A 17,318-nucleotide genomic window follows, 5' to 3' on the forward strand; every position below is an offset into this window, starting at 1 on the left:
CCAAAGTGCTGGGATTACAGGCTTGAGCCACCGCGCCGGCCTGCAAATGTGAGTTTATGCCAGTATAACTGTGGGACAAAATGCTTAGATGTGAAGTTGCTGAGTCAAAGTTCCTCTGCATTTACAGTTGGCTAGATATTGTCATATTGTCCTTCAAAATGATGTCCCAATTCATTCACTCAGTGAGTACTTCATGAAGGAGTTTCTTCAAGTTGAATGATGAGAAACAAAAGCCAAAAAGAGGTTCTGTTTCTCATACTGGTATTACCAGTTTTCAGTCTTTGCCAACCAAGGGCAAGAAAAAATGGTAATGTTGTTACTGTTTTCATTTCCATGTCTTCAGTGGAGTGACAATGCGCCATTTTAATGTTTCAGCATTGGTATTTTTCTGTTATACTTTTCATGTTTCTGTTTTTTAGACACCAAATATGAATGACATACATGTTTGTTTGCCTCCACATTGCCCTTTTTCGTTTTCTTTTATATATACATATATATACGTATATATTGCTGTATTATATTGTATCTATAAAGTTTAGAATTGTGTCTGGAAAGTAGTGTGAGATGTCATTCCACTTCGGTACTAGACTCTTCCCATCTCCTCCAGAACATGACTGTAGCAACTCGCTCCTTTCTCCATCCTCATCAGCCTACGAACATGCTTTTATTTCGCCTAGTGTAAAAAATACTCCTCTTCACCTTAACTCTTCTATGTATTTCCTTCTTTTTATAGCAGAACTCCTGGTGTTAGCTGTCTACTGTCTTCAATTTCTTATTCTGTCATGCATCCTCTCCACTCAAGCTTTTGCTCTCCCTGCCCCCCACCTGCTCTCACTGAAGTTCTCATGACCTTCGCTTTGCCAAATTCAGAGTTCAGTTCTCAGTTTTCCTTACCCTTCGTCTGTTCACAGCATTTAACATAGCTCTTTCCTCCTCGAAACACTTTCATCACTTAGCCTCAAGGACGCTACACTTTTTGCTTCTTATCTGTTTTTTTTTTGTTTTTTGTTTTTTGTTTTTTTTTGAGATGGAGTCTTGCACTTGTCACCCAGGCTGGAGTGCAGTAGCGCAATCTCGGCTTACTGCAACCTCCGCCTCCTGGGTTCAAGCAAAACTCCTGTCTCAGCTACCTGAGTAGCTGGGATTACAGGCTCCTGCCACCACACCTTGCTAATTTTTTGTATTTTTAGTATAGAGGGGGTTTCACCATGTTGGCCAGGCTGGTCTTGAACTCCCGACCTTAGGTGATCCACCGGCCTCAGATTCCCAAAGTGCTGGGATTACAGGCGTGAGCCACTGCACCTGGCCGCCTCCTCTCTTTTTGACTACCCTCAATCCCTCAGTGATCTCATCCAGTGTCAAGGCTTTCGATACCATCTTTATGCTGAGGATGTCCAGATTTGTGCTTCACAGCCTTGGCCTCTTCGAAGAGTTGCATTCTGGTGCATCCAGCTGCTGCTGACACGGTGTCTATACCTGCATGTCTCATAGGCATCTTAAAATGTCCTAAATTCAACTCTTGGTCTCTGATTCCCCCAAACCTGTTTTGTCCTCCGTCTTCCCCCTTTCAGTAAATGGCAAATCTGTTCTTCCAGGTGCTCAGCCAGGAAATTTTAAGAAATGAGGGAGAAGATGCCATTGATCTCTGGAGGTTGGTAGACAATAAAAGAGGGGTAGTAGATTGTATAGTTTGGTCATATGAGAGTCAGAATTGCTTGTTATTAATTTATTATTTCTTTATTATTTTTTGAGATAGTCTCATGCTGTTGCCTAGGCTGGAGGGCAGTGGTGTGACCTTGGTTCACTGCAGCCTTTGCCTCCCAGGTTCAAGCGATTCTCCCACCTCAGCCTCCTGAGTAGCTGGGATTACAGGTGTGCACCCTGATACCCGGCTAATTTTTTTGTATTTTTGTTAGAAACGGGGTTTCACCATGTTGGCCAGGCTGGTCTCAAACTCCTAACTTCACGTGATTCAGCTGCCTTGGCCTCCCAAAATGCTGGGATTATAGGCGTGAGCCACCGCACCTAGCCTGTTTATTTTTTTGAGACAGGATTTTGCTCTGTTGCCCAGGTTGGAGTGCTGCTTACAGCAGCCTCAACCTCCTGAGCTCAGGCAATCCTGCCACCTCAGAACTCCGAAGTAAAATTGCTTTTTATGATCTAGAAAAGGAGTGTAGTCTAGAAGGAGAAGAGGAATAAGAATATATGTTTTGTCTCAAGGCTCCATGATACAGGAGTATGGGCTCCATAGAAACAGCTGTTCTCAGGAAGGTGAGGGAGTGTTCAGACAAGAGGTTGAGGATAATGGGGATTTTGCTGATGATGGACTGTGGGTGTTTGGGGCTCGGATGTTTGGGAGATGGAGCAGAGTAAGGTGTGGGGATTAGTGTGTAAGAAGTGAAGCCTGGCTCTGGGTCTCAGGGCTTCCAGTGGTGAGTGATACAATAGCTTTAAATAGGTAGATAATGGTGACGGGGTTTGAGAACTGGGGGTGTCTGGAGGAATGGGGTATCAGTGGGAGTGTCCTGCAGATGAAAGTTAGGAAGGCTGGGTGGCTGGGTCTTACCCTGCCTCTGATAGCTGCACAACTTGCACCTTCTCCTTCCCTTGGTCCTTAATTTTCCCTTCTAAATGAGGACCCTGTCCACCCTGTGTAAACTTACAACCTCCTTTTCCCACATGGCTTTTATTTTTCCCCTTTGCACTTACTTCTGTTTAACATACTGTATAATGTGTGTGTGTGTGTGTGTGTGTGTCTTCCCCACTGGACTTTGATTTATGAACTGCTGTGTACCCAGGGGCAAAAACAGTATCTGGCACAGAGTAAGAACCCAGTAAATGTTAGTTGAGTAAAATCAGACACACACACAGGCGAGGCTTGTCTTCTCTGTGATGTCCTGGTGAAGTGTATCTATCACATGGTGACAAAGTTACACTAGGAGTTTGGTTAATTGTAAAGTGTGATAACTCATACAGAGTTATAGCATGAGCCGATGTAGTTTTTATTGGCTCATGCCATAAGAATTACATTTCTCCTACCTGCCAGACATGGTGCTTGGCAGTAGTGAATATATAGATACCTTCAAGGAACTTCACGGATTGGTAATGAACGTGAAAGCAAAACACCACTAATGAGATAAGTGCTAGAAGAGTGACGTCACTCTTTCACCTCTAGGAATACAGATGAGGGGCTATCTGGTGGGTGAGGTGTTAGGGAGACGAGAGAGGAAGGGACAGGTGTAACAGTGCCAGGTAAAGCCACAGGTGCTGGTGGTAACTTTTGTTCTAGAACTAGGGAGAAAACAGGTTCACCAATTGGGCAAAGAAACAATGTGAAACAAGGGCCAGAAGCAAGAAACTGCTTAGCATGGGTAATATCTGATAGTGGCTTTTTTTTTTTTTCTTAAGTGAATAATTTAAGGTATTTTATCTTCCATAGTTTAGTTCAACTAATCTAGCACTTGTATAAAATCATTAGTAATTCAATGTTCAGGTCAAAAAGGATCTTAGGTTTTTGATCTACTCAATTTGGTTATTTTTAAGAGTTAAAAAAAAAATGTAGCTCAATGCCCAATTGCTTTGCTAGTTAAGGTCTTTTGTACATAAAATATTGAGGACATTTTTATGCTGGGTTGAGATTTGGGCTTATTTTGGGTAGGACATCTAATGGCTTTACCTAATACATTCTGTTGGCTATCTTTGTCTACAGGTATTGGAAATCAGTAGCTCTTCTAGCCTTTGCATTGTTTAAATATAGTGTCATTGGACTAAGATGTTCCTGATGCCAGCCTCTTCAGAGTTAAACAGTGGGCAGAACTTCCTAACCCAGTGGATGACCAATCCTTCTCGGGCCGGGGTCATATTAAATCGTGGATTTCCTGTTTTGGAAGCAGACAAAGAGAAGCAAGCAGCTGTGGACACTTCTACCAGCTTTCCTATTAAAGGCACACATTTTTCTGATAGCTTCAGCTTTATAAATGAAGAAGAATCACTTCATGAAGAACAGAAGTTGGAGTCAAACAGTCCTTACAAACCACAGTCAGATAAATCTGAAAGCCATACAGGCTTTCCTCGCGTTAAAAAGGGACCACAGATAGTGGCATGTCATGACGCTCCTGGACACCAGGAAGAGAACAAAAATGACTTCATCCCAGATCTTGCGAGTGAATTCAAAGAAGGGGCTTATAAAGACCCACTTTTTAAAAAACTTGAACAGGTACAATAGGATTTGGGCTACTGTGGATTTATGTCATTGTGGGTTTCTGTTTATGTGATAAAGTCATCTGTTCGAGGTCTTCTTGTTCTTTCCCCTTCACTCTGAAATCCTCAGAATACCAGATTTGGCCCTTTTGTCAAATGTGAAACATTAAAGTGTGTTTAATATGTAAAATATAATTATAGCACTTAGGATAACTTCAAGTTGTTACCTCATTTGGCAAAAAGTAAGAAATGGTTGTTCAAGTATTGGGGAAAAAAATTGGATGATGGACTGAAGCCCATCCTGTTTTAACAATCAGTATTTATATGACTGTTTTGGTTTCTTAGTTGAGATAGTTGATATGATTTCCTTTGTAAGGATTTGAGTTTTAGATTTTTGGTGGCTGATTTAGTTACCTAGGGATCCCTGTCTAAAACTTCTTACCAGGAAAGATAGGAGGAGGGAGATGGGGGGAATTAAGATGAGGAATTAAGGGAACAAGGGGTCCACAAAGAAATGTAAAGTTAATTTAATAAAATTAATTTTGTATTAAAAAAGCTGAAAGAAGTACAACAGAAGAAGCAGGAACAATTGAAGAGGCAACAGTTGGAGCAACTACAGAGACTCATGGAAGAACAGGAGAAGCTGCTCACCATGGTGTCTGGGCAGTGCACACTTCCAGGTATGCTTTGCCTACACAGAGCCTTGGTACAATGCACATTTCTGACCTGTAGTTGTTTGACAGGTTATTTCTATTGTTCCTGTATCACGTGTTGTAAACTCCAGTTTCTTTAAGGGCCAAGCAGATAAACGTGAAATGGTAGAGTTGTAATATAACTGGAACAAGAAGGAGCTGCGGCATGCTGGTGTGTGCCTGCCCTGCTTTAAGGCATTCATGTTTATTCATTAAAAAAAAAAAAAAATGAGCTGGGTGTGGTGGTCCATGCCTGCAGTCCTAGCTACTCTGGAGACTGAGGTGGGAGGATTGCTTAAGCCCAGGAATTTGAGGCTGTAGCAGTGAGCTATAATGGCACCACTGCATTCCAGTTGTGGCAACAGAGTGAGACCCTGCCCCCCCAAAAACGGTCCAATAGAAGAAAAGTCAGATTTGGTCTAGAGCTACTACTGGTATCCAATCCCTGCCTGATGAATGAAAACTGTTGGGTTTCGTAAAGGTTAACATATATAGAAGCCACTCTGTTCACCTGAAGAACCACAGCAAAGATATTTTCTGGGGTAGGAGATGACAGTATCCTGTTTTGTGACCTGTTAGTTAACGGAAACCATCATGTGCCAATCAGGAAAGAAAACTGGAAATGTGACCTGGATCAGTGGTTTGAAAGTTTCTTGACCACACTCTGTAGTGGTAAAAATGTTTAAAACCGTGACTTATAATAACAGCAATTTCATGTCATCAGTCCTTATTGGTGTTCCTGGCATGTAGTGAGGACATTTTCTATCTTGTTTATTCGAATTCTATATCATTTTTAAAAATGCTACATCTGATGACAGAATTATAGATTGTGTCCCACAGTTTGAAAAAAACTGAGGTTGGAGCCATGTGTTTGCTTCTTGGTGCTACTTTTAAGAAATACACTTTGCCGGGTGCGGTGGCTCAAGCCTGTAATCCTAGCACTTTGGGAGGCTGAGACGGGTGGATCACGAGGTCAGGAGATCAAGACCATCCTGGCGAACACGGTGAAACCCCATCTCTACTAAAAACTACAAAAAACGAGCCGGGCGAGGTAGCGGGCGCCTGTAATCCTGGAGCCTGAGGCCGGAGAATGGCGTAAACCCAGGGGGCAGAGCTTGCAGTGAGCTGAGATACGGCCACTGCACTCAAGCCTGGGCGACAGAGCGAAACTCCGTCTCAGAAAAAAAAAAAAAAAAAAAAAAAGAAATACACTTTACTGACCCAGGAAAGCACCTGTTCTGCTCAGACATTATGCTGGGCATTGAGAATACAAGAAAAAGAAGACTTGGCAAGTGAGTGAGTCTGGGTGCAGGGGTTGGGTGGGGCGTGGTTGTGAGAATTGTAGCGCATGAACAATGGTTTAGGGAATTTGGATGTTTATCTCGGAGAATATAGAAAACGTTGCCTTAAAATAGTTGAATGGCTTAGGGTTTCTTTATAGAATACATACAAAGAATAATCAAGATCACTTAAATAACAGCTGTGTTACTTTTAAAGGTAGAACCAGCACTATGACAGAATGACAGGAGAGCTGATTTCAAAGTTACTTACATAAGAACTAGCCTCATTCAGTCATGGAGCAGTTTGCTTTGGGGCAGTGGTTTTCAAATATTTTGGTCTCGGGTCCCCTTAGGATTCTTAAATTTTTGAGAGCCCCAAAGAACTTTTGTTATATGGGCTGTATTTATCAATAACTTACTGTATTAGAAATTAAAACAGGCGGCCGGGCGCGGTGGCTCAAGCCGGTAATCCCAGCACTTTGGGAGGCCAAGGTCAGCGGATCACCTGAGGTCTGGAGTTCAAGACCAGCCTGGCCAACATGGTGAAACCCCCTCTATACTAAAAATATAAAAAAATAGCTGGGCGGGGTAGCACACGCCTGTAATCCCAGCTACTCAGAAGGCTGAGGCACGAGAATCACTTGAACTCAAGAGGTGGAGGTTACAGTGAGCTATGATCGCACCACTGCACTTCAGCCTGGGTGACAGAGCGAGTCTGTTTCAATCAATCAGTTGGTTTGTTAATCACCATTTCCTAATAAAGGGAAAAGATAATTTTATCACTGCAGAGAAGCCTTTGTGGGTGGGGTCACTACCGGGGAGAAAAGAAAATGTTGAAAGAAGTCATCAGCTTTGTTGCTTTTCTTAATTGCAAGGTTTGAGTTTACTGCCTGATGATCAGAGCCAGAAGCACAGATCTCCAGGAAATGCCACCACTGGAGAGAGAGCCACATGCTGCTTCCCATCGCATGTCTACCCAGACCCAACCCAGGAAGAAACATACGCTTCCAACATTTTATCCCATGAGCAAAGCAACTTCTGTAGAACTGCTCATGGAGATTTTGTCTTAACTTCAAAATGTGCTTCTCCGAATTTATTTTCTGAGGCACAGTATCAAGAAGTACCTGTGGAAAAAAGTAATTTAAAAGAAGAAAACTGTAACCATCCTACAGGTGAGCTACTTGTGTTTCTCTCTTTTGTACTTATAGTGTTACTAAGTTGTCCTAAGATAAAGAGCCTTTCCGTGTTTTTTCTTTAAAAATTATTTTTTCAAAGATGGAGTCTTACCGTGTTGCTCAGGCTGGACTCGGACTCCTAGGCACAAGTAATCCTCCCCGGTCAGCCCCTGAGGTAGCTGGGACTGTAGGCACGTGCTACCCTGATAGCCCTTTCTGTGTGCTCATTTTTTTCTTGTGCCCTGTGGCGTGTTTTTTTTTTGGATTCAGACTCTCGCTCTGTCACCCAGGCTGGAGTGCAGTGGCACAATCTCGGCTCACTGCAACCTCTGCCTCTAGGGTTCAAGTGATTCTCGTGTCTCAGCCTCCCAGGTAGCTGGGATTACAAGTATGCGCCACCATGCCCAGATAATTTTGTGTGTTTTTAGTAGAGATGGGGTTTCACTGTGTTGGCCAGGCTAGTCTCAAACTCCTGGCCTCAAGTGATCTGCCTGCCTTGGCCTCCCAAAGTGCTGGGATTATAGATCTGAGGTACTGCACCCAGCCTTCATGCCTTGTTCTTAATTTAGAGTTAATTCATTGCTGTGGAAAGCTCAAATATGTTTTTCTTCTTTTTTACACAACATGCTTTCCTAGCCTTTTGTTTTGGAAAATTTCAAACATCTAAAAAACTTGAAAGACCACTGCAGTGATTACTGATATACCCACCACCTACATACAACAGTTAATATTTTGCTGTATTTACTCTGTCAGTGTATGTATATGTGTATATATCTTCTATATGTATATCCTTATCTTTACCTCTATTTGTGTATAATTTGCTGAACCATTTCAGTGAAAATAATATGCAGGTATCTTTTTACTTCATTCCAAATATTTCAGTATGCATCAAGTAAAAATTAGGACATTCATCTGTTTAACCACAGTGCTGTTATTATATCTAAAGAAATTAATGATAATTCCTTAATATTCAAGTTCATTTTGGAATTCCCGCAGTTATCCCAAAATGTCTTTTAAAGGTGCTTTTTTTTAAAGGATCCAATCAGATTCATGCATATCCAGTCAAGTTCATGTATTATGCTTGATTCTTACAACTCTTTAGTCTTTTTAATCTCTAGAAAAGCCCACACTTTTTTTCCTCACGACATTAACCTTTTGAAGAATGTCAAGTGTCTTTATTTTATTTTATTTTTGAGACAGGGTCTTGCTCTGTCACCTAGGTTAGAGTACAGTGGCACCATCTTGGCTTATTGCAACCTCTGCTTGCTCTCAGCCTCCCAAGTAGCTGGGATTACAGGCATGTGCCACCACGCCTGGCTAATTTTTTTTTTTTTTCTTTCCCCGGAGATGGGGTTTCGCCATGTTGACCAGGCTGGTCTCAAATTCCTGGCCTCAAGCGATTCTCCCACTTTGGCCAAAGTGCTGGGATTACAGGTGTGATCCACCACACCCGACCTCAGGTGTCTTAATTGCAGTTTTGTAGTTTCTTTTAATTATATTAAAGAATTCCTTGAATGTTGTAAAATCTTTGACATACATCACTTTTAATTGAAAAAATTTTTAGCATAAGTAACTTGTAAAATTTTCATGTTTTAAGATATTAATATGCTTTTCTTGAGCTAAATTGTTCCTCATTTTTATCTCAGGAGAAAGTATTTTATGTTGGGAGAAAATGACAGAACAAATTCAGGAAGCTAATGTTAAGAACTTAAAAAAACATGATGATTCCTCAGAAGTGGCTAATATTGAAGAAAGGTATTGTTCATGTTGAAAGTGAGAAATGTGACTATTTAGTACAATAGCTGGCCTTTGTTATTGAACACTTGTTTGAAAGATCTGTACTTTTCTTGTTTCTGCTTGACGATGCTTTAAAGTATAAGGTTAAAGATACAACCTCTTATGTACTGTCAACAGCAAAGGAGGTTGGGAGATACGTCAGTTAAAGCTGCTTTGACATTGTGTTGTCAAAGCTTTTTCACTTAAGAGAAACATCTGGATAAAATCAATTTTCTCTCAAATAGTTAAATCCTATTTTTGAGAAGGGAAAAATTAAGTATTGGCATCTCCCATTTGGTGTCACTTATTAATTATAATTGCATAATCAGTTTAGTTACAGAATTTTAAAATACGGCAAAGATAAAGTATTTTATCATTTAAGTAAGTTATTTAAAAAATTTCTTTCAAAATTTTTGAGTATAACGATATGGACAAAATGACTTTTCTGATTATTACTCTACTCACATTAAGGGCCTTTCTTTAAAAAATGCATATTTAGTGATCTATTTTTGAAATACACTTTAAAGTTATTTGCTGAATGTGTTACTCCATTGTTAATCTGTAGTCGATAGACGGACTTCAGAAGGGTTCTTAGGACTCTGCAAAGTCATGTGAAGAGTGTTGTATGTTTCTGTGTTTTAAGGGGTGGAGCGGGATTGTGGCTTTTGTTAGCTTCTCAGAGGGAGGCGCTGATTTTGGGAAAAGTTAGTTCTCCATGTTGTCAAGGGTTTCTATACCAGGCACATTAAGTGTAAAATATTCACACATTATGATTTGCATGTTAAATAACTTTGCGTTTCTAACTAGGCCCATTAAAGCTGCTATTAGAGAAAGGAAACAGACCTTTGAAGACTACTTAGAAGAACAAATTCGGTTGGAAGAGCAAGAAGTGAAGCAAAAACAGCTGAGGGTGAGCAATTGTGCTCTTCTGATTAAGTCGTTCTAAGGCTTTAGAGATTTATCTATAATTTGCCTTAAAAAGAACTTTGAGATGACTTGGATATACCAGAATTAATTCAAATATTATTATTTTATTTTAGGAAGCAGAAGGACCACTGCCAATCAAAGCAAAACCAAAAAAACCATTTTTAAAACGGGGAGAAGGTTTAGCCAGATTTACTAATGCTAGATCTAAGTTTCAGAAAGGGAAAGAAAGTAAACTAGTGACTAACCAGAGCACTTCCGAGGACCAGCCACTGTTTAAAATGGATAGACAGCAACTCCAGCGGAAAACCGCTCTCATCAATAAAGAGCCGTGTGCAGACAACCCTGCCCTTAAAAAGGAGAGTAAAGCTGGAACCAAGAGTGGTTCTGTCACCCTCAGTCAGAAGCCAAAAGTGCTGAAGTGTAGTGACAGGAAAAGTCTGTCTCCATCAGGACTGAAAATACACATGGGGAAGAAATGTGATGGGCACTTTAGAGACCAGATCAAATTTGATAAGAGAGTCGCATCTAATAATAAAGAAAATGTGCCTGAGTGTCGAAAACCTAGCGATACTGGCGGCACAGGGTGGAATAAGACTCAAGGTAAAGACAGACTTCCTCTGTCGACAGGGCCGGCCAGCCGCCTGGCTTCTAAGAGCCCCATGAGGGAGACCATGAAAGAGTCTGAATCTTCTCTTGATGTTTCTCTTCAGAAAACATTAGAGACTTGGGAACGAGAAAAGGAAAAGGAAAATTTGGAATTAGATGAATTTTTGTTTTTAGAACAAGCTGCTGATGAAATATCATTTTCTAGTAATTCCTCATTTGTACTGAAAATCTTAGAAAGGGATCAGCAGATCTACAAAGGTCACCGGATGTCTTCCACCCCTGTCAAAGCCGTGCCACAGAAGACAAATCCGGCAGATCCCATTAGTCACTGTAACCGCGGTGAGGATTTGGAGCACGCTGCACGTGAGAAGGACGGTGAGTGTGAAGTCACACCCAAACAACTTCGTTCACTGTCCTCAGCTGATGAATCGAGGGAACAGCCTTGTAAAATCAGTAGGAAAGCCGTCCAAAAGAGCACTTCTGAAGATCAAACGGAATGGAATGCAGGTGATGATGAAGGTGTTCCGAACAGTGACAGTAGCACTGACTCTGAGGAACAGCTTGATATTACCATAAAACCCTCAACTGAGGATAGAGAAAGGGGCTCCAGCAGCAGAGAGGACAGCCCACACGTCTGTGATGGTAAGGGGCCTTTTAAGGACACCGGGGCCCAAGAAGATAAAAGGAGAGATGTCGATCTGGATTTGTCTGATAAAGATGACAGTAGCGATGAGTCTATCATAGAAAGCGTAAAACACAAAGTGTCTGAGCCTGCAAGACCCTCATCTCTAAGTGTGAGTAAAATGGACTTTGATGATGAAAGAACTTGGACTGACCTTGAAGAGAACATGTGTAATCATGACATTATTCTTGGCAATGAATCCTCTTATGGGACGCCGCAGACATGCTACCCTAATAATGAAATAGGTAACCTGGACAAAACAATAAAAAGGAAGATTGCACCAGTCAGGAGGGGAGAAGACTTGAGCAAGTCCAGGAGGAGCAGAAGTCCTCCTCCTACATCGGAGCTGATGATGAAATTCTTTCCTGCTTTGAAACCAAAACCAAAGTCAGATTCACACTTGGGAAACGAACCCAAGTTAAACCTAAGTCAAGACCAACCACCTGGTGAGTCAGAGCATTATAAAATTGATCAGAAGGTTAGAAAGTTAACATTTATCAGTATGCTGTCAAATGCTTAAAATCCTAACTTTCCTTATTGCTCAATAGAAGTCAAATTAATGGGTGATTGTAAAAATTTGATTTATTTTGTGGGTTGATATAAAGCTTTAAAATTAATTACTTTTTAATAAAGTGAGATAACATCAAAGCTTCTACATTTCCATTCCTCCCCAGACCTGGTTCAAGTCCCCCTTCTAGAGGTACCAGTATTACCATTTCATGTGTGTATTCTAAAGAGTCCATGCATAAAAAAGCGTATGTGTCAGTTTGTGTATAATTACTTTTCTATACAAATGAAAATATGCTTTTTGCATACTGTCCTGCACTTTGCTTATGATAAATTTTGAACATTGTTCTAATGCATATACACATCTTCCTCATTCCATTTAATAGATGCGTAGTGTTTCTGTTGTTGTAACAAACTTTTTAAACTCACGCTGAAAGATTTCTTTCCATTATATTGTATTATAAACTCTGACTGCCTAGCAGAGCATAGGTGCTTTAAAATAGAAATTATAACGTTATTTTTCAAAAACTCTGATTTTAAAAGTAAATTTTTTTTTTTTTTTTTTTGAGGTGGAGTCTCGCTCTGTCGCCCAGGTTGGAGTGCAGTGGCCAGATCTCAGCTCACTGCAAGCTCTGCCTCCTGAGTTCACGCCATTCTCCTGCCTCAGCCTCGCCAGTAGCTGGGACTACAGGTGCCCGCCACCTCGCCCGGCTAGTTTTTTGTATTTTTTAGTAGAGACGGGGTTTCACCATGTTAGCCAGGATGGTCTCGATCTCCTGACCTCGTGATCCGCCCGTCTCGGCCTCCCAAAGTGCTGGGATTACAGGCTTGAGCCACCGCGCCCGGCCCTAAAAGTAAATTTTTTTGTACAAAGTTTGGAAGCCTAAAAAATAGAGAAGCAAAAATATTTACAACTTAACTACCCAAAAGTGACTGCTACGCCATTTTGGGATATTTCCTTCCAGTCATTTTTTCTATGTAGTTTTCATATGACAGAGTTTATGATTTGCCTCATTCCTTTAGCCTTGTGGATCACATTTCTTTTCTAAAAAAGTACTAATTGATGAAATGCTTCTTTGAATTGAAGGACAGAAGCACTGGCTATTTTTACATTTTAAATAGCAATTTGATAAAGGGAAAAAAATCTTAATTTGCATTTATTTGATTAGTAGTAGGGGGTAAACTGATTTTGGTATTGATTAGCTCTTTAGATCTTTTGTGGATTGCTTATTCGTGTTCTTAAGCTATTTTTATATATTGGTCTTTTAAAAATGGATTTGAACGATTTCTTTTTGTGTATCATGTTGATTCCTTATCAGGTCAATACTCTTTTCGGGTAGATTAATTCATAAATACACACTGATTTCCTCAGGAAAGTTAGGTTTAATATTTTTCCTTTTTGTATTTGAAGCATTGTTTCTAATGCATTTTAATGGCACAGATGTTTGCCATATTCTTGGTTCTTAGTGTTACTAGCTAGTTAGTGTTTTCGCTGCAGTAAGGCCTTTTTTGAAGTTCAGTATTTATGGCCTATTTCGTAGGTGACAATGCTCGATCCCAGGTTTTGAGAGAGAAAATTATTGAATTGGAAACAGAAATAGAAAAGTTTAAAGCCGAGAACGCATCTTTAGCTAAACTTCGCATTGAACGAGAAAGTGCCTTGGAAAAACTCAGGTACGTTTGCATCTGTAAGTTGGGAAAAAATATGCAGTCATTCAGTTATACCTTTAAGACCATCTATAAACAGTCTGAAACATTTTAAATCAATCCAGCAAAGGTAACTGAAAAGGAGGTGAAATCTGTTATCGTATATGTCTTTTTACTGAATAAAATGACCCAATGTAGTCAATGATGTGTATGAAGGGGAATTTTCTTAGTGGAGAGATCATATATTAAAATTTGAAAAGCAGTTTGGAGCTGTGGTACCTTGCCTGGTTAGTGTGTTGGTTTCTCTGGGCTGCTGTAACAAAGTACTCCCACCTAGGTGGTTTTAAACAACAGGAATGTATTGTCCTGTGGTTCTGGAGGCTGTAAGTCCAAAGTCCATGCATCAGCCAGGTGGGCCATGCTGGCTCTTCCAGCTTCTGGTGGTTTGGGGCACTCCTTGGTATTTCTTGGATTGCAGCTACCTCACGCCAGTCTCCGCCTCTGTGGTCACACAGCCATCTTCCCTCTGTGTCTTCACATGGCATTCCCCTCCGTGTGTGTGTCTGTCTTGGTGCCTCTTTTAAGGATAGGGTCATACTGGATTAAGGGCCCACCCTACTCCAGTATAACCTCATCTTAACTGGCATCTTTTATCTCCAAAGGCCCTATTTCCAATAAGGTCACATTCACAGGGATAAGGACTTCAACATATTATTTTAGAGGATACAGCTCCACCTACAGCAGTCAATACTAGGACATACCGTTTCCTACCCTAGGTCATGATCTCACCTGACTTTATTGGTTAGCGAAACTTGAACTGAACTTACATGAGACTATTTATATATTTTATATTTATTATTTCTATTACATCTATACATTTTATGTAGACATTTTTAAATTGTACTTGTGAATAGTACTAAATTCTATTGCAGAAACGCTAATACTTTTTATTCCAGATGTTGCTCTGGGTCTTGTTGGGGATATTATGTCACATACACACTGTATTTCTTTGTTTTTTGGTTTTGTTATTTTAACGTTTGAGGAGAAATTCATTCAACTGTAGTTCCCATGGCTGCCTGCTGCGGGATTGGATCTAGGAGATGGTAGCTGTTATGCAGATGCTGAAATTCGCCCAGATTTCCCAGCCTCTTCTTTAGAACTCGCCAGGACGCTGCAAGTCTTTCATTAGTGCCCAGAGTTCCCAAATGGTTGATTCTGACAGGTGCTGCTAGTTCAATAGCTGCTTTGGTGGAGGGACGGATTCATGGAGCTTCCTACTCCACCATCTTCCTTGACATCTCTTCTGTATTTTCTTTCTTTCTTTTTTTTTTTTTTTTGAGACGGAGTCTTGCTCTGTGGCCCGGACTGGAGTGCAGTGGCTGGATCTCAGCTCACTGCAAGCTCCGCCTCCCGGGTTCACGCCATTCTCCTGCCTCAGCCTCCCGAGTAGCTGGGACTACAGGCGCCCGCCACCTCGCCCGGCTAGTTTTTTGTATTTTTTTAGTAGAGATGGGGTTTCACCGTGTTAGCCAGGATGGTCTCGATCTCCTGACCTCGTGATCTGCCCGTCTCAGCCTCCCAAAGTGCTGGGATTACAGGCTTGAGCCACCGCGCCCGGCCGCCTTCCGTATTTTCTAAAAACCTGAAAAATATGAATTCTAAAGCACACCTGGCCCATAAGTTCCAGATGAAGGTTTATAGAGAGGTATTAATCCACTTAAAAAGGAAATTCAGTTACTATACTGTATTCTGCACTATGCTTAAAAATCAAATTCTGAAAATTTGTTATTTTTAATTGAAACATCTTTGTTTTTCTGCTGATACATACTGTAAATATATACTTATTATAGTAGTGATGGGTAAAACGTGGAACTTACTCCAATCCCTTCTCCACCCAAGATGACTTTTAAAATGTCTCTACTTTGGGAGGCCGAGACAGGCGGATCATGAGGTCAGGAGATCGAGACCATCCTGGCTAACACGGAGAAACCCCGTCTCTACTAAAAAAATACAAAAAACTAGCCGGGCGAGGTGGCGGGCGCCTGTAGTCCCAGCTACTCGGGAGGCTGAGGCAGGAGAATGGCGGGAACCCGGGAGGCGGAGCTTGCAGTGAGCTGAGATCCCGCCACTGCACTCCAGCCTGGGCGACAGAGTAAGACTGTCTCAAAAAAAAAAAAAAAAAGTCTCTACTTCATTATTTCAAAATGGACATGTTTTTCTTTTAAAGAACATTTAAATCATAAGATAATGGCTGGGTTTTTGTTTTTGTTTTTTAAGCAGTTTCCCTATGTCAGTTTTGCTTTGTTCCAAGAAAAATTCAGTCCTCAAATTTAGACATTGTGTTATTCTTCCCAACTTACAGACGAGGAAACTGATGCACTGAGAAGAAAGTTTTTTAAGTTTGCCTCCTTAGTGACAGAGCCTCAGTGGCAGCCTAGGCAGTGTGGTTCAGTAGAGCCCTGGACTCGGCTGTATTGGGGTCTTTAATCTGCTTTTTATTTTATTTTTATTTTTTTGAGACAGCATCTGCCTTTGTCACCCAGACTGGAGTGCAGTGGTGCTATCTTGGCTCACTGCAGCCTGTGCCTCCTGGGCTCAAACCATCCTCCACCTCAGCCTCCTGACAGGCATGCGCCACCACGCCCAGAGAATTTTTGTATTTTTGGTAGATACGAGATTTTGCCATGTTCCCCAGGCTGATCTTGAACTCCTGGGCTCAAGTGATCCTCCCACCTTGGGCTCCTAAAGTTCTGGGATTACAGGCATGAGCTACCATGTCCAGCCCTGCTTTTTATTTTAACAGCGTAATAGACATCTTACCCTGTTAGCACACCCTAGTCTTCTGTATCCTTGAAATGACTGTATTATATTAATGCTACTGTGACTAATCTGTTAGTGCAAATTTAGCTTGTTTAGAATTTTTCACTATTACAAATCATTCTGCAGGGAATATCATATGTATGAGGCACTTTCTATTTAAAAATATACTTCCTTGTGATAAATTTTAAGAATGTCTGTTGCCCCAGTCAGTATCTGAGGCTTCTTCTCACCCCTTTCCCCATCACTGGAGTTGAGCGTTAGCAGTCTTTCAAATCTTGCCAACCTGGTAATTATACCATCTTTTTTTTTTTTTTGGAGACGGAGTCTCGCTCTGTGGCCCAGGCTGGAGTGCAGTGACCGGATCTCAGCTCACTGCAAGCTCCGCCTCCTGGGTTTTTACGCCATTCTCCTGCCTCAGCCTCCCGAGTAGCTGGGACTACAGGCGCCTGCCACCTCGCCCAGCTAGTTCTTTTGTATTTTTTTAGTAGAGACGGGGTTTCACCATGTTAGCCAGGATGGTCTCGATCTCCTGACCTCGTGATCCACCCATCTCGGCCTCCCAAAGTGCTGGGATTACAGGCTTGAGCCACCGCACCTGGCCTATACCATCTTTCATCTGCTGAAGTTTGCATTTCTTTAATTATTGATAAAGTTGAGCATGCTTTAATATTTAGCAGTCATTTGTGTTTATTTTGTAACTTTCTTTGTGACCTTTGCTCATTTTTCAGGATACTAAACTTTCTCAAATATGCCACAAGTATTCCTCCCCCAGTGTTTGCTTTGACTATATGATTGTGTGCACACTGTTGACCTTTTGCATATTTAGTCAGTGAGAGTATCTTTTACCTTATCTGTCTGCTGTCCCTCCAGTGAGGCAGGGAGAGGTTTGTCCAGTCTCGAGGCTTTAAATGCTGTTATGCCCCAGATCCAGATCTCTCACCCACATCTCCTGTCCCACTGCCTCATCGTTGTCTCTACCTGGAGAGCTGATGAGTGTTTAAATTGA

At 41.2% G+C, this 17,318-nt stretch overlaps 1 protein-coding gene across 3 annotated transcripts in view; it reads left to right on the plus strand.

Moving 5' to 3' along the window:
* The window catches only part of CENPJ (centromere protein J), a 43,023-nt gene that overhangs the window by 6,685 nt on the left and 19,020 nt on the right, over positions 1-17,318 (plus strand). For all 3 annotated transcript variants that reach the window (XR_001003633.1, XR_001003634.1, XM_011958665.1), the window contains exons 2-8: positions 3,710-4,216; positions 4,757-4,880; positions 7,048-7,344; positions 8,994-9,102; positions 9,931-10,033; positions 10,164-11,784; positions 13,387-13,519. Coding sequence is in view for 1 of the 3 variants with exons in the window: in XM_011958665.1 (XP_011814055.1) it covers positions 3,773-4,216; positions 4,757-4,880; positions 7,048-7,344; positions 8,994-9,102; positions 9,931-10,033; positions 10,164-11,784; positions 13,387-13,519 (2,831 nt within the window). In the remaining 2 variants the exon portion in view is untranslated. The remainder of the gene's footprint in view (positions 1-3,709; positions 4,217-4,756; positions 4,881-7,047; positions 7,345-8,993; positions 9,103-9,930; positions 10,034-10,163; positions 11,785-13,386; positions 13,520-17,318) is intronic.

The sequence above is a fragment of the Colobus angolensis genome, unplaced genomic scaffold (assembly GCF_000951035.1).
Source record: "Colobus angolensis palliatus isolate OR3802 unplaced genomic scaffold, Cang.pa_1.0 Scaffold113, whole genome shotgun sequence".
In the NCBI taxonomy this organism is placed as follows: domain Eukaryota; kingdom Metazoa; phylum Chordata; class Mammalia; order Primates; family Cercopithecidae; genus Colobus; species Colobus angolensis.